Source organism: Amborella trichopoda, chromosome 9, assembly GCF_054954075.1.
Source record: "Amborella trichopoda isolate Santa Cruz 75 chromosome 9, AtrichopodaSantaCruz75HAP2 v2.0, whole genome shotgun sequence".
Classification (NCBI taxonomy): domain Eukaryota; kingdom Viridiplantae; phylum Streptophyta; class Magnoliopsida; order Amborellales; family Amborellaceae; genus Amborella; species Amborella trichopoda.
Window position 1 is genome coordinate 10,097,337 of NC_142344.1, and position 27,008 is coordinate 10,124,344.

Sequence of the window (27,008 nt, forward strand, 5' to 3'; positions counted from 1 at the left end):
CTTCAAATTGATCATCGTATGGATATAAAGAGAAAAATAAATAAATATTTAAAAAAATATATCTTATAACAAGTCACTTAGGCCACCATTTTCAAGATGTTGGGGTGAGCCATTTACTAAGCTCAAAATTCAAAAAGACTTTTCTCAAACTTTGCAGCACAACCATAACCTTTAGATTCCACGTCTGACTACTCCGACCTTCTTGCACAGGAGCTAAATGGTTTCATAATCCCCTTAAAACAAAGCCAGAATAATATTTCCCCTTTTCTCCGGTCCACCATCTTCCCACCATTTGACTTCATAACGGAGTCGCGCCACCATCAGAATTATGTAACGGTAATGGTAAAAGCGATTTAACGTTTTTGTTTGGTTGAATCTTGAAGTGGAAAGTCACACGTGCAAGTTGTCCACAACAGAACGGCCCGTGGCTGCCAACGTCAAGAAGGGCATTTGCGGTGTTCATAAGCATGTGACGTATACGGAGACGCATTATGCCCCTTGCCCTCACTCGATACGTGTCACGAACTTATAGGTCGTAATTCCCTCACGTTTTCTTTATCCGATTCCTGATCCGACGGTCCAAGTCTCATTGCTTAGAATACGACGCTTCTCCTATCCATCACTCTCGTGTGTATATATAAAAGGTGTGTGTGTGTGTGTGTGCGCTCATTTGAGGTGTGATGATCTTTGCAAGGCAAGCTAAGGTAACAGATATCATAATTTAAGAGGAAGGAAGAGAGGGATTCATTCATTTAAGAGAGGGAGAGAGAAGGGAGGTTTAGAGAGAGAGAGAGGATGGTTATGTTGGATTCTCTTCCACCTGGTTTTAGGTTTTATCCAACAGATGAAGAGCTAGTGGTCCATTACCTCTCCCAAAAGGCCATGTCTGATGCCTTCCATTTTCCATTGATCACTGAGATTGAACTCTACAAGTTTGATCCATGGGAACTCCCAGGTACCCAACTTTGTACTCTCTCCCCCCAACCTCGTATTCTCTTTCCCATTCTTTTTTTTTTTTTTTTTTTTCTTAATTGTGTTTATCTTAGAGTGATTTACTTACTGCCTTTTAATTTTTTTTCTAAAATACGAAATGCAGAAATTATAATCGTTGGTCAACTCATATTTTTTTTATTTAATCCAAAATTGCAGCCCTTGATGGAATCCTTAGCCCGAATTTAAATTTTTTTTTTTTTTTAGTTTTTTCGTTTGTAGAGCAATGACCCGAGTGTTCAGGCAGTGCTCTACTAACAAAAAAACAAAAAAAAGAATTAAAATTCGGTCTGTCCTAAGACCAAGGGGCAATTTGAAAAAAAAAAAAGAAGAAAAAGGACAGGTCCACCTATAAATAGAGTATTTTGTATTTTAAAATTTTTTTTAAGATCTGTAGTTAAATCACGGTTTATTTTATATGGTCTCTCCTTTTTCTTAAAAAAAAAACAAAAAACAAAAATGTGTGCGCCTTAGATGCTAATGGATGTTTTGGCAATGGTTTGGTACAGAGAAGGCAGTTTTTGGAGAGAGAGAATGGTACTTCTTCAGCCCAAGAGAGAGGAAGTACCCAAATGGGACGAGGCCAAATAGAGCTGCGGTCTCTGGTTATTGGAAGGCAACAGGCACTGATAAGTCGATCATGGCAGGAAAGGAACAACAAATAAAAATAGGATTGAAGAAGTCACTTGTGTTTTACAGGGGAAAAGCACCCAATGGGACCAAAACAGATTGGATCATGCACGAATATAGGCTCGCCAATTCTATTCTTCCTAAGCGTACCACTCACAAGGTCTCTCTACTTTTCCTTCTCAATGCTACTCTTTCTTTCTTTGCATGTACACACACACACAAGTTTTTTTTTTTGTTTACTCTTTCTTTCTTTGCATGTACGTACACACAAGTTTTTTTAGTTTGTTCTTAAATGTGGATAAATTCCTTTTTTGGGCATTACTCACAGAGATCATATCTTTGATGTATTATTTAGAAAAATAAGATTTTCTCTTTTTTTTTGGAGAACTTTTAGAAAATTAAGTATTCTTAAGAGCAGGTTTGGTATGCATGAAAATAGCAGCTTAAAAGTATTTTCAAGTAAAAAAACTCCTTCTTGTGATTAGCTATATGAGTTTTTTCACATTGCCAATTAGTGTGAAAAAATGCATTAGGACTAATTGGTGTGAATAAACTTTCAGACCAAATCATACGAGGGAGTTTTTACACGTGAAAATACTTTTATATTCATGTTTACCACAGTAAGAACTTAGTAAAACTTGTAAAAGATAGTAATGCATTTGTCTAAAAATAGCTTTTTTTAAAAAGAATAAAAGTCATGTTCATTGAGTTATGTTCTTGAAATATATCAAGTCATGGTGATAATACTAGGGACTCGGAGGTTTTGGGTCTAATGGCAACCTACTAGATTAAGTACCATTTCTTCAATACAAGATACTTCTATATTCCATTTAAGAAAGGAAATCATATCTGCATCACCGCCCCCAACAATTGGATTAGCCATAGCAAAGATAACCTTCTTTGTTTAATAAAAATTAAACGGTGTAGATTCCCTTTTTCTTTTTAGTTAAAAAATCAATACTTTTTGTGCTCCTATTAAAAGATCAACGTTTTTTTTTTGAAGTGTTAACTTGGGACCTCGATTGGAATTTAATGTTAACTTGGGACCTCACTAGAAAGGAACTCCAGACGTACCATACCCTGCCACTATAATCACCAAGGCCTGGAGGCCATTTCCTAAACAAAGACTAATACTCACATTTATTTCTATAAGGTGTCAACCTTAAAACAAATTTAAATCTTGCTAAAAGATGCAGTGTCAGTAAACGTTCTTATGACCAAAAAATTTACTTTCATCCCTAAATTATAAAATTTAGAAGTCCAAAATAGTGTAGATCGAGCGTGTCTATAAACAGTCTGAAATTTTGAAAATAGACAATCTTAATAAAGTATTACTATATACACCATTTTAAAACTAAACTCGAAATCTTTTTTAAAAAAAAAAAAAAAATCCACAAATCTCGAGGTTGAGATGATCAAATTAGTATTTTACAACCGAACAACCTTGCTGGTGAATTTTTGGGGTACACCTTACTTCTACAGTGCAAAGTTGATACCTTCTATGAATTTTTTCCTTCATAAAAATTTGCTAAAAATATGAAACTATAGCATTTTTCTCATTTTTTGGGTTTCTTGTGGCATAGGTGGATGATTGGGCGCTCTGCAGAATATACAACAAAAGTAGTAATGGGGCGACAGTAACCCAAATGAGTGGGCCATCGATGAAGCCAATGCCTGATGAGGCTCGGTTTCGGCTTCCTCCACTCGTGGACGAACCCGTAGTGAATCTGCACCAACCAAGCTGGGCTTCATCTCTTCCAACTCAACCTCAGCCTCCAACCCAGCCCCAGCCCTTCTTTGAGTTTGGGTTGGATGACTGGTTGGAGAGCCTTCCAAGCTCAGGAGATGATGCTGCTTGGCCTCCTACTTATTACATTAGTGGTGACCAGATAAAATGAGGCAAAGGGAACAAAGAGCAAAACAGAGGTTCTAACTCAATTTGATTTTGGTGTTTACAACACCAACTCATTCATTCCCATTCATTTGGTGAGAATTTGGGCCTACCTACCAACCATTTCAGGGTCTCTGTGAGGTCCATACCTAAGTACAGTGTATATTAAGCACTGTAATTTATTCTTGTAGTAATAATAATAATAATAATATAATGGAAGTTTATATTGGACAATAATATTAGGGTCCTCACCCCAACCAAAATCCCTAAACAGGCCTAACCCGAGGGCTTCTTCTCTTGAATGTAGAGAAAGGATCAATGCATGTGGACTTTCTTGCTCCCTAAAAGGTAATCTTGCGTAAAACTCAGATTAGTGGGGTGGATTGTTCACCTACAAATCTCTGTCAGATCATTGGATCGGCAATCCGGATCGAGTCCAAATTTTGAACGAGGAAGAAAATTCTGGTTAAAACTCACTCTCTAAATGCATAAATGTATCACATTCACACCTCGAATGACAAGGCTTGATATCCTTCCCTGAAAAACTTCTTACTTTGACAATTGAAGAATGTGTTCACCTATCAATCGTTGCATGGATCAGTATATCAATAGTGATATAGTATTAAGTTATTAACCATTGGGGCTGTCTATTATAAAACTGACTACCTTTGTGACAGTGTCACGATCACCCTAGCCATGAGATGCAAAATCAGGTGGCTAGAGGAGTGACCCACAGTTTCACCCGACCTTGGTAGCCGGAACCAAAAAATTGGACCCATAAGGTTGGCTCAGGGTCCATTTAACCTAGACCCAACCCGGTTCAAGTTTGGGTCGAGATCCATCTAAAACCTTATGCCTTATTATGGGTTTGTGTTTACCAGACCTTACAATACGTGACCCATGGGTTTTCATTTACCTTTGTTCAGTAAGTACTAGGAGCTACTCGCTCGGCCGAAATTGGATGGGCACGGAACACACACATCGACGGCCACAACACACCATTCATTTTTTAAACAGGATGAAACTCACTCCAAAAAATTGTAGTGCTCAGATAATAATTTTATTATATAAATTTATGTGGAGATATATAGAACGCTTTATTTTTACAATAGCATTGCTATGTACTCGAAGGCCCACCATTGTCTCACCAAATTTGAGTTGGCAATCAGATTTCTCAAAAATAAAGCAAATTGCATGGCAATCGTCTCATAGTAGAACCATCCAAGGCTTGTGGTTCAAAATCATTATTTATTTCAACAGCAATTACACCTATACTTCTTAGCGTTCGTAACTACATGCACCAGACGAAGATCCCATTTGTATGGTCAGATTTTCTTTGCACCCACCATCATTTTAAGTAGCTCTTGTTTCAGAACACCAAAATATATGGAACCCCAAAAATTTCATCTTTGGAAAGTTGAAAAGTTTAACACATTTGGTTCATGTGAAAATAATTTATGAAAAATATTTTCACATAAAAAAATTCCTTCAAAAATTTATGAAAAAATATTTTCACATATGAGAGTATTTTCACAGCAATTTGACCCAATGCATTTTTTCATAGCAATTGACAGCTAATTAATGTGATAATATTCCTGCACCTAACCCCTTACGAGCTGAAAGGGTGGACACCATTGCCATATCAAAATCTTAACAAGAAGCTCATCACAAAAATACTCTCTCGCTCCCAAGCCCTTAACTCATTAATGAATATACGTGACTCGATAAGCATAATTCACAGGGATATTTCTCACTAGTACGGCAGGTTTTCCTCGAGGAATAATATACAAAAAAACCATTTAACACAAGGCTATGAATAATTATCAACCAGCTGCCACTCACAACAAATGAGTTATTCTACTTTATAAAATTTCTCTCTCCAAAAATTACAAGTACAGAGAAATGACAGAATTCAACCCAGCATACAAAAAAAGAAATGCTTCAAAAAATTATAAGTACAGAGATGACAAAATTCAACCCAGCATGCAAAAAAGAAATGCTTTGTAAATAAAAGAGCTACCAAAAGCAACAACCATGTAAACCACCACCAAGAAATATAACCATCTTTTCACATATCAGTCTCACACAATTGTTTATACCATGAATATCCACCACAAGCCTCATTTCAACAAAACCTTTTCCTAAAGAAGAACATCATACCTATAACCATATGTTATCCATTATTAGCTGGACATGGAATGACAATATGCATGGTAGCTGACTATAGCTGCTCCTTGTATCTGAATGGAAAAATGGGATGAATGCGACTACATGTCACAATCACAACAACTTGTTACATGAAAAGAAACAATAAGCATCAGCTGAATTTCACCTTAACACTGCTAACCAGGTATAGCTGCCTCTATAAGATGGCCACATCCAAGTAATCCCCAATCTGGCCAGAACGTTCAAAACGAGTAAATCAGCACATGTAGATATAGTATATACTATATAATGAACAGATCTGACTACATGCATAGTGCATCCTATATTAGAAAACATGTGCATGCATGTATTTTTACCTGAAAACTGAGATCAGCTAACGCCTTCGCATCATCTAGTCGCCTCACATTCCCATAAGCATGAGTCATCCCCACCTTCAAATTTGACAAATTATTTGACTCAGAAAAGATAATTTTACATTTCAAATGGGTTCATTCATTCATTTTTTGGTGCGGTTTGTATAGAGCCGAGGCTCTAAACAATCAAAGTAAAGCGCACCTTCAACTAGTGTCGAGAAATGTGGTTTCAATGCTGGAAATCTTTGTGATAGCCTTAAAATATATTTTTATCTTTAATTATAAAATTTAAAGCTTAAAAAATAGTGTGGATCGCGCAGATCTATGAAAACTTGAAAATTCATTACAATTTGAAATGCACTATTTCCAAAACTTGAAATCCTTTTTTTTTTCTCATGTCCATGCATCTTGATGTCAAGATGATCAATTTGAGGATATTTGGGCATCAAAACAACCTCTTCTTGTAAAATTTTTGAGGTAGGCTCTATATAAACTATTTCCTTTATTTTTTACTTTATTTCTATTTTTATTTTGTTTGTATCAAATGGGTTCATTCTTTCATTTCTCATATGTAAGGCATCTCTTACAGGTTTCACCACAAAGCGGCCATTTTTGTCAGGATACACAAATGCAAACGATAGCTTAGCATCCCTTCTCCTTGCAGCCGGTGCAACCTCTTTGACCTGAAAATTAAGATCAACTTGTAAACACATGATGTAGCAAACAAGCATGGGTATTTAGAGAAAAGGATAAGAAAAGCATTTATTTCACCAACCAGATCAGTCAACTCCCGAAGGGTAGCATCCTTCCATGTATAAATCTGGACCTCATCTTTGGGCTCTTTTCCCCTCACCACAAAGTCTTCCTTGGTGTGATGTCCTCCAATCTGTGAAACAACAATTCCCTTCTAATATATCACAACAGATAGCATGCACATCATAATTTCGATATCTTAGGTCAATAATACAAGAGAATGGAGAGATTGAGAAAGATGTTGTGCATAGAATTAGAGCTAGGTGGGCAAAGTAGACATGTGCATCCGGAGTTTTATGCAATCGCTGCAATACCCATTAAACTGAAGGGAAAGTTCTGTAGGACAACTGTAAGACCAGCCATGCTTTATGGGATGAAATGTTGGGCAATCAAAAAACAACATACCCATAGGATGAGTTTAGCTGAGATGAGAATGTTGAGATGGATGAGTGGCAAGATAAGAAAGGAAAAAATTGAGAATAAAAATATTTGAGGGAATTTAGGTGTGGCGTCAATCGCCATAAGATGAGGGAGTGCTTTATGGGACGGAATGTTGGGCAGTCAAGAAATAACATACCCATAGGATGAGTTTAGCTGAGATGAAAATGTTGAGATGAATGAGTCGCAAGACAAGAAAAGATAGAATTCAGAATGAATGTATTCGTGGGAATTTAGGTGTGGCTTAAATGACAATAAGATGAGAGAGAGTAGACTTAGATAGGTTGGCCATATGCAGCGTAAGATTAATATAACACCAGTCAGGAGATGCAATTTGGTTCGAGTGAAAGGCTCTAAAAGGGCAAGGGGAAAGCCCAAAAGGACATGGATGGAAGTAGTGAAAAAAGATATGGTGATTTATGGTCTTATTGAGGATATGGCCTTTGATAAAGCAGAATGGCAAAACATGATTCGAGATGCCGACTCGAACATGATGATGATGATAGCACGCACATCATAAACAGACTTTCGGGGGTAGACATTCCGATAGAATGTTTGGGGTGTGAAAAGCTTTTGACCATAGTAGTTAGAACAATGAGAGATTCCAAAGTGTTTTAGGAATTGGAAGCAACAAATTGCGAGTGGTCAGAAGCTTCCTATGGTACGAAGCGTGGTCCATACAATGCATATTGTAGGAGTAGAGACTCCTACTCTTTGGGGACTGTGCTCCAACCCAGTTGGAATTGAGATTCCTACATTTTTAGAATCGCTCACCCAACCATTTGGAACCACATCAGAAATCATTAAGAAACCAATTTCATAGGGCAAAAGGTTTGAGGTTCTAGAGTATCCTTAACCAAAAATTCCTTAATATTGGAATGGTTGTATTGAGTAAGTTTAGCAAGGAAATCAAGGTCCTCGACGGTCCTAAAGACCGGAACAAGGGTTCCCCTGTTATTGAAATAGATGTTTCAAGTGGCCTTTTTCACAATTTTGTACAGATACTGGAATCAATGTCGTGTGCCCTTAAAAGTACATTTAAGGTTTACCGAGCTTCTAGGTTAAATAAAAAAAGAAAAAATACTTGATTTATCTATCTACTACTACATTATTAAGCGAAGGTTAAGGGGTTCACAAGTGTCAAAAAATTAGAAAAGGACAGTATGCCCTAGAGATAATGTAAGGCTCAAGATTAACTACTATCACAGAAAGGAAAAAAAAAATGATAACTACTATGTAAATCTCTTCACCAAAAAACAACAGGGTAACTACTATGACCGTTGAGAGATATTATGATTTAGAGAGATAAGTGAGAGAGAGTGAAAAGGTGTGAGTTTTTTAAATTCAATCTGTCAAAAACAATGAAAAGTTACATGTCTAAAACTAACTTACAAAATTTAAACCTCCCATAACTACCAACGTGCATGTCTATTATATAATGATTTTCTCTTTCCTCATTCTCTTTGTAAATATCACTAGTGGGTTTACATGTGTTTCTCTTAGAAATTAAATAGGCAATGGCATAAATATTATTGCATATTTGCCATAGTTTGAGTACATGCAATGTTTGCAATAGGAGATTGCATAGATGTGCAATGAGAATAGAAGAATAACAAAGATTTTAAATAGCAAAAGTAAGCAATAAAAGTTGTTGACATTATAAAGAAAGTAACAGAAATTTAAGTATATTGTAACAAATTAAAGAAAATAAATGAATTTCGAAGTTCAACTCTGTGCTTTAGCGCTTTTTTGCCTTCTGGTCTTATGGAATATCAGATATGCTTGTACCACATATTTCATTGATGTTTGGTTCCGAAAAGTGTTGCATGCACTTCAAAAAATTTCTTTGAGTTCAGAATTTTTTGTTTGGCATGTTGCACAACATCAACGATATTCCCTTGCAGGAATATATCAATGTTAGATAGGATATATTATAAAGTAACTATTTTTTCTTGAAATTTAAAATTTGAAAATAATATATTCACTTTTTCTCTTCAACGATATTTCTCTCCAACCATATGGTACCATTAGGCTTTCAGTCAGAGACCGTGAGAGGAAGAGTGAGTATGATATTCAAGTGTGATTCCAGCCGGATTATGCATTTTTTTATTTTTTTACAAATTTAGTTAGGTAAATGGAATAAAGGATAAACAGAAAATGAATAACTAAACAAAACAAAAAAAATAAAAATAAATGTTATAAAAGTAAAAATAAACGTTATAAAAAGAATTTCCTTTTTGAATATTGGGTATTTAATTATATTCATTTTTTGTTTTATCAAACATTCAGTGTATGAACACATTTTTCTGGAAATGCAAAAATGTAAAAAAAAAATATCATTGGAATTATTTTTTGTTTGAAATTATTCTATTTTTAATTATTTATATTTTTTGGATTTTCCAAGGAATCAAAGTAAAATATCACAATCGAAAATACAAAAGAAAAACCAGAATTAAATTTGGCAAATTTTATATTTAGCAAATGACAAGAAATAAAATAGAAAGAGGTAATGATTTACTTTTTTGGCAAGATTCAATTGTGATTTTGGTTTGATCATGCACTTCTTTTTTTTATAATTTTTGTTTGATAAATCCAAAAAAGAAATGACCAAAACGATTCTAAAAACATATAAGAAATCAAAATTCAAGTTCCAAAAAAAAATAATTCTTTATTTGGAATCACATGCTTAGGAATAACATACTTTTGTTGTGATAAATTTTTTTTTCAATTGTTTTTCTATAAACCTTTCAAGCATTTTTCTATATAACTTCCACCTAAATTGTGATGATAACATTCAAAAACTAAAATTTTCTATATAACTTCCACCTAAATTGCGATTTTCAAAAACTAAAAATTGAAGATAAATTTATTTACCAAACATAGCTTATGATTAGAATAGAGGACAAAATATATTAGAACATTGGAAGAGACTAAAAAGGTATATTCTTTTTAAATGGTTTTTATTTTATTTTATACGGTATTAGTTAATATTATAATATTTTAAATTTGAGAGATTCATTACTATTTGAAAATTAAGAAAAACAAATATCATATTTTCAATCTATTCTCAATTTAAAAGTAGCCACATCTAATAATTTAAATTTAGATAATAACACAATACTTAAAAAATTTAAAAGGTTTGAATTAATTTTTTTGTTTTAATTCAAATAATTACACAATACTTAAAAATTTAAAAAGGTTTGAATTAAATTTTTTTAAAAAATTATTTATTATAATTTTGAGTAAGATTTCAACAAAATTAAAATTTTAATATGAAAAATTATTCTAAGAAAAAGATCAATGGGTCAATTATAGCCATAATGATAATATAAGAGAAAGTGATTGTTGCAATTTTTTAGGATATTTTTTATTGGTGGTCATAATCTATTCTTACTTGGTATGTGTAATAATTTTTAGAGCTAAGATTACGTATTTCTTATTTTTAAAAAAAAATTATTTTTTTGTAATTTTATAATTTTTCAAATAGGGTTATTGGAAGCCCAAATTTTTGGGCTGAGTAAAAAATGGGTTTTCACGAAATTGTAACTTCAAATGATAAACATGAGCATGGTTGGTTTACAAACCTAGAGAGTGGCTTTCAGGCTACAATTTTTTAGATTCAGATAAATCATGAGCATTTGGGTGGTTTACCATAGTTTTCAGGTGGAATAATATATATTTTTTCAAAATCAATCTCTACCATATAATGGGTGTCTTCGTCATTGGAATTCCATCAAAATTCAAGCAACTAAAGAACCACACATATGCAGTTATTGAAACCAATTTTGTGGGAAAATATAGAAATAATCTTTTCCAATATTCTGAAATTTTTGTCAGCAATATCTGCAAAAGTCATGAGAGACATTGAAACCAAAATTTAAAGAATATATTTGTCATCTTATTTCCATGATGACCACATGTTTGCCAAATACTGAATAAATATAAACTATAAAATTGGATTGGACAAATAAAGCATCACACAATTCCCAGAAGCCACAAAAAACAATAATGCCTATGAAAACTAGAGTTCCAAAGAATCTCTTCACCAAAGGCGAAGGGGGGTAACTACTCTGACCGTTGAGAGATATTAAAATATAGAGAGATACGTGAGAGCTAGTGAAAAGATGTGAGCTTTCTAAATTCAAATTGCCAAAAAAAATGAAAAAGTGCTTGTTATTTATAAAATTTAAATCTCTTGTAACTACCAACATGCGTGTCTATCATATAACGATGTTATCTTTCCTCATTCTCTCTCTTTCTCTACTAATTACAATTTTTCATCAAACTCACATTCTCAAACTGAAAGCCGAACAATATCATATCGTTCTCTCTCTGACTCTCTGACTTGAAGCCTCTAGAACATATTGTTGAAGAGGACTGAAAGCCTAGAGACCATATCGTTTTTTTTAAAAAAAAGGCATAATCCTACCTCTAACATTTAGAGATACCAAATAAGAATGGATTATAAATAAGCCACCAATAAAAAAATATCATAAAAAATTAAGTCGATCACTTCTCCTTATATTATCGTTATGGCTATAATTGAACCGTTAGCGTTTTTCTTAGAATACTTTTTTATATTAAAATTTTAATTTTGTTGAAATATTGATCAAAATTATAAATAAATAAAATTTTAAAAAAAAATTAATTCAAACTTTTTTAATTTTTAAGTATTGTGTAATTATCAAAATTAAAATAAAAAAATTTAACTCGAACCTTTTTAATTTTTAAGTATTGTGCTATTTTCTAAATTAAAATTATTTGATGTGGCTACTTTTAAATTGAGAATAGATTGAGAATATGATATTGGTTTTTTTAGATTTTCAATTATTAATGAATCACTCAAATTTAAAATATTATAATATCAACTAATATTGAATAAAATTAAAAAAAAAATTCACTTAAAAGCAATATACCTCTTTAATCTCTTCCAATGTCGTAATATATTTTGTCCTCCATTCTAATCATAAAATTTGTTTGCTAAATAAACTTATCTTCAACTTTTAGTTTTTGAACGTTAGCATCACAATTTAGGTGGAAGTTATATAGAAAAATGCTTGAAAGGCTTATAGAAATAAAATGGAAAAAAATATTATCACAACTAAAGTATGTTATTCCAAGGCATGCAATACTAAAAGCATGTGATTCCAAAAAAAGAATTATTTTTTTTGGAAATTGAATTTCGATTTCTTATATGTTTTTAGAATCTTTTCAGTTATTTCTTTTTTGGATTTACTAAACAAAAATTAAAAAAAAAATTTAAAAAAAGAAATTAAAAAAAGAAATGCATAATCATGGCAAAATCACAATTGAATCTCCCCAAAAAATTAAATCATTACCTCTTCTTTTTTTTTTTGTCATTTTTCTGAAAATAAAATTGAAACAAAGTTTAAAAGGTAAATTTCCCAAATTTACTTCTGTTTTTTCTTTTCTATTTTCTATTGTGATATTTTACTTTGATTCCTTGGAAAATCCAAACAATATAAATACTAAAAATTAGAATAATTTCAAACAAAAAATAATTCCAATGATCTTTTTGTTTTACATTTTTGCATTTCCAGAAAAAATATTTTCATACATTAAATGTTTGATAAAACCAAAAAATGCAAATAAGTAAAAACCCAATATTCAAAAAGGAAATTCTTTTATACCGTTTATTTTTTTTTTGTTTTGTTTTGTTATAGTTATGCATTTGATGTTTATCCTTTATTCTATTTATCTAACTAAAATTGTAAAAAAATAAGAAAAATAAAAAAAAATGCATAATCAAGCCAGAATCACACCAGAATATTCTGCTCACTCTTCCTCTCACACTCTCTGATTGAAAGCCTAACGGTATCATATGGTTGGAGAGAAATATCATTGAAGAGAAAAAGTGAATATATTAATTTCAAATTTTAAATTTCAAGAAAAAATAGTTACTCTATAATAGATCCTATCTAATATTCGTATATTCCTACAGCGCAATATCGTTGATGTTATGCAACATGCCATACAAAAAATTCGGAAAACGGAGAAATTTTTTGAAATGCATGCAACACTTTTCGCAACCAAACATCAATGAAATATGTGGTACAAGCATATCAGATATTCCTGAAGGCCAGAAGGCAAAAAAACGCTAAAGCACAAAGTTGAACTTCGGAATTCATGTATTTTCTTTAATTTGTTACAATATACTTAAACTTCTCTTACTTTCTTTATAATGTCAACAACTTTTATTGCTTACTATAGCTACTTAAAATATTTGTTATTCTTCTATTCTCATTGCACATCTATGAAATCTCCTATTTCAAGAAGATGTGCTTAGTTGTGAGAAGACCTATCGCATATCAAAATACTATTACATTGCATGTACTCTAACTATGGCAAATATACCATAATATTTACGCCATCGCCTATTTACTTTCTAGGTGCAACGCATGTAAACCCACTAGTAAATAGTGAAATTTAAAAAACCAAAATATTTATCTTGGGTCCACAAACTTTAGGAATAATGTTAAGCACAGTTTGCAGGAACCCAAGAGATTTTTGACACTGATCATATATTAACTAATAACGAACTTTAAAAAATAAAAAGTTCCACTAGTCGACTAGGCAATCTGCATTTGTGTTTACAAAACATACAAACATTATCTTCTATATGCTTGAAAATGAAAATGTGTTTTTAATATATATACTTGAATTATTTTTTGATTTTATATACTTGAAAATGAGATTTTGTTGAATCTGGATTTCAAATAACTCAGAACAATATTCTAAGTGACAACCAGAGAGATTAGTAGGGCTGGTCGGTTCCACCTGAGCTCTTTGGAAGGTCGGAAGCGCAGTAAACCATATCTGAAAATAGGAGCTTCTGTCTGAATTGACCGATTTTAGAGATAACATCCTAATGGGATACAAAACATAGGACAGGCCTATCAATTCACCAATATCTATGTCACGCACAAACAGATAATGAAGACTGTGAAGCACCTCATCCCTGTATCCAATTGGAATTTGCTAGGTTTTATCTAGATCTGTGGGATCTCTGTGGCACCCTGGGCTTCATCCAGTGGCTGACTCCTGGTTTTGCAAACCTCTTCTTTGAGTTATGGGGCTATCCATTAGCAAACTCTTAAGGTGTTTTCCTCTTTTTCTTTTTTTGGTAAGCTTTTGAGGTATTTCAGAAAGTGCCGACAATGGGAACTTTAAAGAGGTCATAAAGTGGATGTTAGCAGCAAAGGGCGTCTAGAAAAAATCACCTTACAAAAGAACTTGTCAGACAGGGTTTCAAAGGGGTGACAGATGAAGAGCTGATGCGAGATACGAAGATTATTGTGGGTGCTTCCTATGAGAAGTCTGAAGCTTAGTTTTGACACACACAGAGGGGGGGGGGGAAGAAAAAATCATCCTTATGGGAAGCCTTTGTGAAGTTATTGCATAGTAATTTGAGATGTCTAATTACACTAAACACATTGCCTGTCTCCTTGCTAGAAGATTCCTAGATAAGGAATCTAAATGTAATCAAATGGGGGCTCTAAGAAGCATTCCCCACTCCCACGCCCCCACCAAAAAATAAAAAAGTAGCCTGAACAAGGTTTTTGCAGAAACCAAGTACAACAAATTTAGGGCACGTTTGGATGGCCACTGTGTGGCTGCAATTCCTATAAAGTCATAGAATAAGGGGATAATAGGTTATTTTTCCTCCAGCCATTATCAAATAGGCACTACCCAGCATTTTCTACACAACCGGGGTTCAGACTTCAGAAAGTAAAGATGATAATTAAATTGCTGTGGTTCTCACACAAGAGGGTGAAGAAATAGTAGAGGTACGATTTAGACAGCAATGCAACCACAACCTTAGGTTCCTCTGTTGTGGGTGGCCTCAAACTGAATTTTGAAAACTTCTCTGCTCACATAGGGAGAAACCAAGTTTCTGAAGGAGTTCTCAAGGATACCAAAGGAAGGGCCCTGCACTGCAATTCAATATCACTAGAGATGGAGGATTCAGTGGTTCTTGAGTTACAAGTTCCATATCATGACCAAATGTTTATGTTGGTGGCTTCTCTAACATAACCTTCGCAGCTGTAACATGTCTTCAAGTAGATACAGGACTTGCTACAATTGATAAGTATCAAGTTTGTTGGCTATATTTGTCAGGCAGCCAGTGATGTTGTGGAAAAATTAGATAATTCCTAGGCCTCATTATCTTCTTATCTTCTTATCTTTAGGCAGGACTTGTTGCATGGAATGCAGATTGGATGTGATCTAAGCTCTTCTGGATCCGTTTATCCGGTCTAAATCACACTATGCTACTATAACTAGCACTGTGATTTATCACAGTGATTTAAATAAAATAGTAACAATAATCATTGCCATAGTATTCATTCAACAACCAAAATTTGGATTTCTAAAAGATATAAAAACTTCATAAAAGGACAATACATTGCTTTCAGTAATCCACAACAATCTGATGATATAAAGAAACATTTATATGTACTGCATTGTCGTATAGTACTCATAGTCTGATGAGTACTGACTTTATATATTTAACATAAAATTATCTCCTTTACAAAGTTAACCATTCTTAAAAACAAAAACATAAAATCCATCCATAGTGAGAGTAAATGATCCATGCGAAACGATGTGATTTAAGACTCTTTGAACAATTCTTATAAATAAAGGTACAAGAATAAATGTAATAGCATGCATCATTATCATCATAGCCTTTTCCCAATAAATGTAAGAGCAAGCATACCTTAGTGAAAACTCGAAGTAGCAAAGGGCAGGTCTGCATGTACAAAAGAACTAAATATTTGTCAAGTTATTAAAACAAGGTTTGCATAACACATTAAAAGATTGCTCAGAGCTTCAAAAATATGATACTAAGCAATCTATAACCAGAATATGATTGTTCCTTTGCAAGCAAAAAAATGCAATAGATTTTCTTATGGTTTCCTTTTACATAACATGAATATAAGTACAAAGTGCTGCTAAAAGCACATTGATCGAAGTCATTGAACATGAATTTAAGTACTGCTAAAAACACAATGACTATACTCCGCACCAGCCTATGGAGCCACATAACAAGATTACAGTTTAAATGCCCTAGAGGAAACAGATGGCAGGTAAATTTTACAAATTAGAAAAATAAGAAGGCGAAAAGGATGAAACATTGTCATTTTTACTTTTATTATCCTTGGGTCATGTGCTATCTATTGTTGGTAAGAAAGCTATAATTTTATCAAGTTCCCAAGAAAGGTAGCACATTTAATACCTTTCAATCATTTCTCTAAGAAACTGTGAGTATAGGTCTCTTATTAAGTTTCCAGTAATTCTCTCCAATAAATTTCTTTCTTCTCTCTTTTCTACCTCCTTTTTATTGAGCCCACCAGACCATACTAAGTTGACCTATCCAGCATTCACAGTCCGGCTTTCACTGCTTTTTGAATATTTTGCCCTAACCGATCAAAAAGCATCAAAACTACAAAGGTTGGCGCATTTGCATTAAAAAGAAACTACTTAAGGTAAACAACCATAAGATTTCACTTCTATCAGTCTCTCAATTCACCGCTTAACTTTATAAACAGAGGACTAGACTGACTTGTCCAACCAAATTAGAATAGAACAAGGCTCTTTTCCAACCTACTTTTTCTTTTCTTTTTTTTGTCATTTCCAATATTAGATATTTATAGCCATGGACTCTTTTGAAGAATACGATCAATTTCCTTAAGGTGCATGGAGATATCATCACTGTTTCTAGCCGTTGGTTCCTGAAAATGCAATTACATGTAGAGCATTTATTTCCCTTTGCAAATTGACCATTTCTCCAACCTTAAGTGAATTCGTGGTAATTGCCAAACAAATTTACTCCCAGGCATGCACATGCACACATTAGAAAATATGAGATATGCTACTCACCAAACTCATGGATCGCTGATCTTTAAGGCCTTATGCCCCTTCAATCCTTAAGGGGTTCAGCCTCCCTTATGAAAGAATTCCACAAACACCTTCATCACACTGCCATAAATCATGGAAGAAAGCCATAGAAAAACATCAAAACGAGGAGCATTACCTCGAACAAGACCAAATTTAGCATCTATGACCTCCTACATCTCAAATTGTGGCTCCAAAAAGCTACAAATTCAAACCTTATTCTGTCTCTTTTCCCTCTTCATGCCCTTTTCCGCTCCATGGGTGGGTGGGGGGGTGGTGGGTGGGAGGGAAGGGGAGTAGTTCGGTGGCGGGATTCCCAACTTGGATATTGTGAAGCGGTTATTAACACCATAACCATCAAGTACAGTTATTAATACCATTACCATCACCATCAAGTACAGTTATTAATACCATAACCATTAAGTAAGGTGCTTGAATCCCTATTGTTGTACCCTAATCATACTTTCGCTTTAGAGATATACTCTCACTTTGCCCCTCTGTACTTTAATGATACTTATTATCTATTGAGTCTACTATAAGCCTAATAGTTCCACCTAGAATTGATAAAATCAATCAAACTATTCCCATACTCCTGAGCATCATCAACAGGTCATTGTTGTCATGTCTCTCACTGCTGCCACTGACCGTAACTGGTATACTAGCACATAGTTAAGGTGTGGGTAGGGTGACGATCCCGCTCCAAAACCTCGATCCCACAGTTCTTGCAAAGGGATCTTGTGGGGACCCACGTTTTTTTATTTTGGGATCTCGCTCCAAAAAAGGGGACCATGTTCCATCCATCAGTGGAATCCAATTCCATTTTGAAATACATCCCCCCTCCCATCAACCATTGTCCAAGGTTTTGGTACATTAAAATATTGGGTTCCATGTCTGTGGATTATACTTTCATTAGCATATGATACCAAGTTAGATATTGCCATTGTCCGAAGTTCCTATTATTTAGGAATCATAAGTTCTATGATGTTAAAATCTAGTCCCTTTTTCTTGGTAAGTGGTGGTCTAGAGTGGCCCAGTTTACCAAATGACAAACATCCTAGTTTACCAAATGTCCTTATATCGGATGCCTGTGGCAGTCAGCAATAGGATCGAGCAGCTAATCCGCATATTCTTTTGAGTGGGAGACGCTGGTAACCACAAGCACCACCTAATCCAATGGGAAAAACTTTGCCTCCCCAAGAGGTTGGGAGGCCTTGGGATCAAAAACCTTAGAATGCAGAATGTCGCTCTTCTTGGTAAGTGGTGGCGGCGCCTACTTACTCTTAGGGGACATTTATGGATAGACATTTCGATGCGTAAATATCGGATACCCCAATCCCCATGGTTACCTGCTAGCAAAACCTACTATAGATCCTCTGGAATTTGAAACTCTAGATGCTCCACCTAACAGTCTTTCAAAAGTTGCATCCAGTTCCATCCCGAAGAGGGAAACAGGGTCCTCTTCTGGCATTGACCTTTCGCTAGGTCAAAGACTCCCTCGAGGAGAGATTCCTTGAAATCTACTCGGTTGCAAGTTTACAAGGAGCAACGGTGGCAGAGGAAATGCCTTTGGTTGGCTCCTCTAGAGCCTAAAACCCGGTGTTTAGACCTGCGCTTGTTGACTCCGAGATCCCCCTTTTTTTCGAGATGGCGGGCATCCTTCACTCTTGCTTTCTTGCCCATCAGGGTCAAGACAGCATCATCTGGACCCCTAACGCTTAAGGGACATTCTCGGTCTCCTCCTACCTCAATCTCACCCAACCACCTACCTTTCCACATAACCCCCTTTCTTTGGTGGCCAAGGCTTGGTCATCCTTCGCCCCTCCTAGGATCTAGGTCTTCTTGTAGATTGCCTTTTCACAAAAGGTTCTCACGGTACAAAGGCGAGGCATTTCTCTGCCCAATCGATGTGTTCTTTGCCTTAACATTGAGGAGTCAAACCCCCACTTGTTCATGTCATTCCCCTATCCTTACCAGTTGTGGGGGAAGTTACTCAGGCTCTTTCAAGTCTAGTGGGTTCTCCCAAATGCAGTTCCCCTGATCCCTAGTGCTATCAAACCTTTCCCTTGGCCTAAGGCTGGAATTCTTCTTTGGAAATCCGCCGTAGCCGAAACGCTTTGGTCACTATGGTTGGAGCACAACAAAAGGATTTTTTGAGGGGAATATTCCCCTGCCCACGAGATCTTCGCTAAACTTAAATCTAAGCTTGTACTTTGGGCTACGAACCACAAAAGCTTCAAAGGGGTCCCTCCATCAGCCTTCCACAAGGACTGGGTAACCACTTTGTAGTACCGCACGAGGCGCCTTCCTCGGGCGGCAAATTGGAGACCACATGACTTGGGTCAACATAAGTTGAACTTCAACGGGTGTTCCTTGGGAAACCCAAGGCATGCAGGGGTAGGAGTGATCCTTAAGGATCACTCGAGAACTACTATTGCCTGCCCTAATTGACTCTATGGAGGTAGAGGCCATGGCACTCCTCGAGGGACTCAAACTCATTCATCTCCACTGTAAGAACGTGATTGCTTGGGCCAACAACTCTTCCCCCCTCCTTGGGTTCTAGCTCACATTTTTTATGAGATTTATCACCTCTACAGGGGTCCGAGCGTCTCATGGAAGTATATCTGGAGGGAGTCCAACCAAGCAGCCGACACTCTGGCCAAGGAGGCAGCAGCCCATGATGGATTGTAGAATCGACTTTTGGATCAGTTTCTTTTTCTTGGTTGCTCTAATTTTTCATTGTAATCTTTAAAAAGAAGGTATTTGGATTTTGTTCTCTCCTCCCCCCCCCCCCCCTTTTTTTTTTTCTATAAAGGCTCCTTGTACTCAAGCTATCCAAGTGCGCGGATAGCCACTCTCCCCCTTTTCTCTCTCTTTTCGATATCATTGTACTCTATGACTTTTTACCCATATTTATAATAGTTAACATACTCAAAAAAAATAAAAATTCTAGTTCCTTTTTTGCATAGCACAAAGTTCTATTATTTTAGATTCTTAATTTGAACTAGGCATAGTCTAGAGTGACCCATTGTTTTATTTAAGTCCTACTGTGTAAGCAATCCCTCTTAGTTGTGAGAGCATATATTTTATTTAAATCTCATATTTATGATGTCCTATTGCTTTAGAGTCTTAAATCACAATGATGATTACCCCTAGTGGTGAGATGAGAATATATGCTTTCATTTCCAGCTTTAAAAAGCTTCTTAAGTTATTTTACATCAAAGAGAGAGAAAGTAGTTCATCTTGTCCTCTTGCCCCTTCAGAGAGTCAGTCTTTCAAAAACAATGGAAGCAAAGGAGACTACATTCGAAGAAGATGACCCTTGAGTGGTAGGATTTTGGGTTGTTGGGGACTCAAAGGAAATGGTGCATGCCAAACTTGTGTCACAATTTGAAGATGTAGTGGGAGGGACAGGTCTTGGTAATGGAGCACTCTGACGAGCCTCATCATCAACATCAAGGCGATCGCCTAATGCTTCTAATGCCCCAAGATCACCCTTGAGGCGGCCATCATTAGGATGAAAGTCCCATCCTTTGTACATCTCTGCATAGTCTGATCGCAGTCTACTTATCAACCTGTCATTGTAGCGAACACAAACCAATGTCTTGGAGAGTTGACCATTTAACATGTCCCGCTTAACACTGTGAATATAACCTCCAACACTTCTCAACACATGACGAGTTGACACTCTGAGACAACACCTTAACAGCTAGTGAATACAATTCAGGAACCCCACCACAATTAAGGGGGGGGGGGGGGGGCACTTGATAAGGGATCCCTAGTAAATGGCACTTGCGAACCTCGAAGCCAATCAGCTGAGGACCTTGATTCCTATACTTTAAGAATCTCGATATTAAAACAAGAGTAACCCCATTATATGACATACTAAACATCAATTCCTTAACCAAGGGAACTCATACTAGCTCTACTTGACAACCTCATTTTTTTGTATAGTGGAGCTTAGATTCATGCTGGTCAAAACATCAAAGCCATTGACATCGGATCTCGCTCCCATAACCTAAGGATCTTCCATGTCTTGTTCATTGTACAAACACTGATCCTAACTCTAGGGAGCTTCCACTATAGGGCAGTTCGGTGGATCCCGAACCAATCCCACTCCCGCCTCCAACAACTATGTACTAGCAAAGGTGCAACACATCATAAGAGAGGCAATCCATGAATATTTTCGCACCTCCATCTCAAGCCAAGTGTGATCCCATTTATATTGGAAATGTACACCAGCTACCAAATTTTTCATAATGGTGATTTTCTTATCTTGTTAATCAGCACATTATCTTCTATTATTGCATGATGATACCTTAATATGGATTATCAAAAGCATCAAAGGGGATAATTGCATCACAATCCCAACACATACTAGGTTCACATTTCACTCGACATGTGGCTTCTTAGAAGCACATCTTTCTTAGTGCCTCTTAGAAGCTCATTATTCCACCTAAAGAGTGGCATCTAATTTTAATAGGTACTACATAATTTTTTGCTCAAGAGCAAGATAGCAATTTCCCAAACTTCAATCCCAACCTAGTGAATTATTCTTAAGAGATAAGCTAAATCATAGTTATGAAGACTGGGCCGACCGGTGGTTCAACTATTCGGACAATTGACCGGTGCCTTGGCAAGTTTGGTCCAAGGTAAAAATTAGATTAGGTCGAAAACCAGTCAAAACCAATCTTTGACTGGTAGGACCAGCCGGTTTTGAACGGTTCGACCATCTAAATGTAATTAGGAAAAAAAAAAATATATATTATATGCTTTTAAACTAATATATCTGTTTTTTTTCCTTTTATCTGAAATCCATGCTAACCTGTTCGACCGGTCGTTGGACCGGTTTTGACAAGACCAACTGGTCACCGGTTTGGCAACCGGTCCGATCTTGATAACACTGAGCTAAATATTTACTCATATCAATTCATAATATATCGATTCTTATACTTTGTACTGTCCTTGCAAATTTACCATACAAATATCAATTCCATTTGCTGAAAATACATCATCAAAAGGCTATTCTTTTTGCAAACTCACATGTAACCTAAATTAGCAACAAACAAGGAACTAATCAAGCAGCGCCAGTTTTCTAACATGCCAATTGAAGAGCATAATTTATCATGAGCCGATTGGAGAGCATAGTTTATCATGATAGATGGGGCCATTGGACAATGTAAGTCGCAATTTTATTTATGACAATAAATGGAAAATAGAAAATGAAAAGGATAATAAATACTTGTAAATAAAATAAAATAAATAAAACTAAAAGATAAAACAAAAAAGTGGGTTTGTTTTCCTTAGGTCTATCTAAGGGTCAGTTCCATATCTATCAAGGTTATTATGAACGTATGACCAGAGGAGCCTGCAAGCCCACGAATTACAAAGAAAATAGTCCTTTTAAAAAAAAAAAAAAAAAATTCATAGTGTTCCACCACAACCATTCATGAGCACTAAACCCCAACCCTAAACCTCAATCACTATACAGAAGCCACATATCGAATTGATATGAAAGAATCAAAATAAAACATGAATATAGAGGCTCTGGAAATCACGGCCCTCCTGTTAAATGCCACTTTTAACTTGCGATTTCAGTTTCCTGACCTTGTGTACTAAGAAGTTTAAAGAGCAGGACTAGAAATAAGAATAAGAAAAATCAAAGCCAGGCCTATGAGAAATCCCTGGAAATTTGTTGGAGGAGAGAAGAATCATGCCGTGTACCTTCTCTCTATCAACAGGCTCCGAACGAGGGCGAGAGGGTGGAGGAGGGGGTCCTCCCATGCGTGGTTGAGGAGGAGGTGGAAGAGGTCGCCCACCCTGCCTGCTCTGTTGTGCCTCTGCAACTGCGGCCATCTCTCTCACCATAACTCTCTTTCTCCCTCTCTGCAATTTCTTGAAATGCTCTCCAATTTATCGAGGAGAGTTTGTATTCAAATAGTATCCAAAGAAGCGTTGAACTGAAAAATCTTGGCAATGGCCTGAATATTTATTGGGAAAAGTTTACATGAGGTTGCAACCTTAAAATGTAGAATCACATATGCACTTTAAAAATCTGTGGGAAATATTGTTTTAATGTTAAGAAAGCCTCTAATCAATCATCTCGACATCAAAATCTATCAATACCAAAAAAAAAAAATTTTGAATCTCGAAAATAGTACATCTTACAACACATTATCTAGATCGTCCATTTTCAAGATTTTTATATATTTATAAATTTACTTGATTTTAACCATATTTAGAATTTAAAATTTTCTAATTAGATATAAAAATAGATTTTAAAATAATACTAAGAATATTTTACAACAAAATTACATGTTATGATTAAATTTCAAGGTGCACCTTAATTAGATTGTTTAAGGTTGCAACCTTATAGAAACCGCACCCATATTTATTTTTATCTCTAATTATAAAAATTAAAGCTTAAAAATTAGTGCACATGGAGTATAAAGAATTGAAAATTTTGAAAATTGACCGTCCAGAATATGTATTACAAAATGCACTATATCCAAGATTTGAAATCCTTTTTTCTCGTGTCTATAGATCTTGAGGTGGAGGTGATCGATTTGAAGAATTTTAAACATCAAAAGAACCTCTTCTAGTAAATTTTTGAGGTGTGTATTAATTTAATTATTTAGGAGATTGTATACAATAAGACCATTTACCTTTGATACAAGGCGATCACAATTCCTTAAATAGCTTGGATGTGTCACAAAGTTCGATAAATTTTTTTTTAAAGTGTGAACTTCATCAATAGAATAATTGCAGCCACCAATTGTACATCCAATGGTCAAGATTAATTTGACCACTTTGTATCAAAGGTACATTGTCTCATTTTATATTTTCCTATTATTTAGGGATTCACCTTTCTATAAACTTTGTTCATTTATTGAAATGACAAGTCATCTCTCACTAAGCCGATAGCTTTGAGAAAGGGGCAAGGGCTTGGGTCGCGGTAAAAGCACCTCTATGCCCTAGTCACTACATTGTGGTATTCATTCATACCTATACTTCCCCACTAACACCTTAAAAAAAACTAACTCCTAAACTATTTCAACCAGTGTTTTAAAAAACGCCGAGTTGAACCGGACTCGCCCGGTTCGACTAGGAAATCGTAAAAAGTGGATCGTATCGGCTGAAAAATCGGAAATCGTCCGGTTCTAGAGAGAATCGGACGATTCTGTACAGTGACTCGCCGATTCACTGTACGGAATAGGCGAGTCCAGAATGGAAATTTTTTTTTTTTTTTGTTTTTTTTGTAATCCATGATAGATTTTTTTGTAATACTTGATCGATTTTTTTGTAATCCATGATCGAATTGTTTTTGTTTTTTTGTAATCCATGATCGAATTTTTTGTAATCCATGATCGAAATGTTTATTTTTTTTTCTTGTAATCCATGATCGAATTTTTTGTTTTTTTTTTTTTTTTGTAACCCATGATAGAATTTTTTGTAATCCATGATCGAATGTTTTGTAATACATGATCGAAATGTTTGTTTTTTTTTTGTAATCCATGATCGAAATGTTTTTTTTTTTTTTTTTGTAATCCATGATTGAATTTTTTGTTTTTTGCTTTTTTTGTAACCCATGATAGAGTTTTTTGTAATCCATGATTGAATTTTTTGTAATCTATGATCGAATTGTTTTTTTCTTTTTTTGTAATCCACGGTTAAATTTTTTGTTTTTTTTTGTTTGTTTTTTTTTGTAATCCATGATCGAATTTTATGTAATCCATGATCGAATTTTATGTAATCCATGATCGAATTTTATGTAATCCATGATCGAATTTTTTGTAATCCATGATTGAATTTTTTGAAAATTTGTGATTTTTTTTTTTTAATCCATGATCGAATTTTTTTTTGTAATCCATGATAGAATTTTTGGAAAATTTGTGATTTTTTTGTTTTAATCCATGATCGAATTTTTTTTTGTAATCCATGATAGAATTTTTGGAAAATTTGTGATTTTTTTTTTTTAATCCATGATCGAATTTTTTTTGTAATCCATGATAGAATTTTTTGAAAATTTGAGATTTTTTTTTTTAATCCACGATCGATTTTTTTGAAAATTTGTTATTTTTTTTTCTTAATCCATATTATTCAAAGAGAAAATGAAAGAGATGATGATTCTGAGGCCACCCTATCCCAGCCATATTATTCACATATCGAGTCCCAACAGCAACAGTGTAGGGATGAGCATGACAGTGCAAGTGAGCATGAAGGATGGACAATCTTCGGGGATTTTAGATTGGGAACACAACAAAACACTAACACTCAGGGATTTGGGAATAGTCAGACGCCTGCTAATATCGATGATTCGTTTTTAGATCGAATCAATGAATTGTTAAACGAATTCAATCAATGGCACCAGCGTGACCAAGAAGAACAATAACGTCGTCTATCATTTTATTTTTAGATCATATGTTACTAATTTTATGCTTTATTGTAGTCCATGTATGCCGATATACTTATTCCATGATAATTATATGTGTATCCTTTTGTGTGATGTAAATTAAATGCTGAATGGCGGTTCATGCAGGGAAAGAACATATCAATATTCACATATTCATTCAAAAACATGAAAATTCTTAATGGAGTACCCTCATTTCTTATTGAATTCCTAAAAAACAATATTTATAATGAATTTTAATAATTTTTTCGGATTTTTTTTAAGCTTTATTATGACCGATTCACCAGATTCCCGATCTGGATCGCCGATTCGTCGATCCGGATCGGTTTTTTGGAATCTCGATCCCGGTCACCGATCCGTTTTTTAAACCATTGGGGTGCAACTATAAAAAATATTAACAATAATATTTCGACAAAAAATAATGACCAAAATATCCCTTAAAACTTTCAGGGGTATTTTGGTCATTTTATTTTATTGAAAAAAAATTATATTTTTCGTTAGTGCGAGTTTAATAAAGGAATGGTCGTCCAAAATTTGGTGTTAAAACAGTTTATAGAAAAAAATTAAAAATAAAATAGTGTAGAGATGTGACATTGTGATTGGAGCAATCTTAACCTTTCATTAAAAAATAGACGGTTGGATAAGGGAAGGATAGAACTTCTATATTGTAAGGAGAACATAGAAAGCTTTCCCTTGAACAAATGGGTAGGGGCTGACTTCCCTACTAAATTATAAAAAAAAAAAGAATGAGGGGAAGAAGAAGAAAGAGATCCTACTAACTTATCAAAAAAAAAAAAAAAAGAAGAGGGGAAGAAGAAGAAAGAGGTCCAGAGCTTTATTAAGGCCACAGTAAACGTACAATATGTATATCATATGCCATTTTGAAAAGGTTAAGTGGTTTCTGTGTTTGGGGATGTAAAACTACATTTGGGTCCCTGGGCCATCCCAAGTCCATCTTCGAGATGCATATAGTATTGTGGTCTCTTAAAAACAAACAAAATTGATGGTTTAGACTTTTTTCAATTTTTTTAAATTTTTTAAATTTATTCCATATTCACATCCTCTATGTTAGAGATTACATATACCTAAAAAGTTAGGTCCAAAATCCATCTAAAAAGGAAAAAAGTTTGTATAGAGCCGAGGCTCTTAACAATCAAATTAGAAGGCACCTCAAAAATTTCACTAGAAGAGGTTCTTTTGATGCTCAAATATCCTCAAATTGATCATCTCGACATCAAGATGCATGGACATGAGAAAAAAATGGATTTCAAGTTTTCAAAATAGTGCATCTTGTAATGCATTTTTTGACCATCAATTTTCAAGATTTTCAAAATTTTCAAAATTTCTTAGATTTGCTCGTTCTACACTATTTTTTAAGCTTTAAATTTTTAATTAGAAATGAAAATATATTTTAAGGTTATCACAAAGATTTTCAGTATTGAAACGACATTTCTCGATGTTGTTT

General features: G+C 34.6%; 2 protein-coding genes across 3 annotated transcripts; one reads left to right on the forward strand and one right to left on the reverse strand.

The window, feature by feature from the left end:
• The first annotated feature begins 668 nt into the window (after positions 1-668).
• LOC18424246 (NAC transcription factor NAM-B2) lies at positions 669-3,748 on the forward strand. Its single transcript, XM_006828836.4, has 3 exons — positions 669-955; positions 1,500-1,780; positions 3,204-3,748. Exons 1-3 carry the CDS (start codon positions 796-798, stop codon positions 3,516-3,518), a joined length of 756 nt encoding a protein of 251 aa, XP_006828899.1. The 5' UTR covers positions 669-795; the 3' UTR covers positions 3,519-3,748.
• Positions 3,749-5,548: 1,800 nt separating this feature from the next.
• SAP18 (SIN3 associated polypeptide P18) lies at positions 5,549-23,018 on the reverse strand. Of its 2 annotated transcripts, XM_011630637.3 has the most exons (7): positions 22,858-23,018; positions 15,959-15,991; positions 6,806-6,916; positions 6,618-6,713; positions 6,034-6,108; positions 5,844-5,906; positions 5,549-5,751 (listed from the first exon to the last, which is right to left on the reverse strand). In XM_011630637.3, exons 1-6 carry the CDS (start codon positions 22,999-23,001, stop codon positions 5,874-5,876), a joined length of 492 nt encoding a protein of 163 aa, XP_011628939.1. In that variant the 5' UTR covers positions 23,002-23,018; the 3' UTR covers positions 5,549-5,751; positions 5,844-5,873. The 2 variants fall into 2 exon arrangements, with proteins under 2 accessions (XP_011628939.1, XP_006828900.2); XM_006828837.4 differs by having other exon boundaries at positions 5,549-5,906.
• Positions 23,019-27,008: the final 3,990 nt, after the last annotated feature.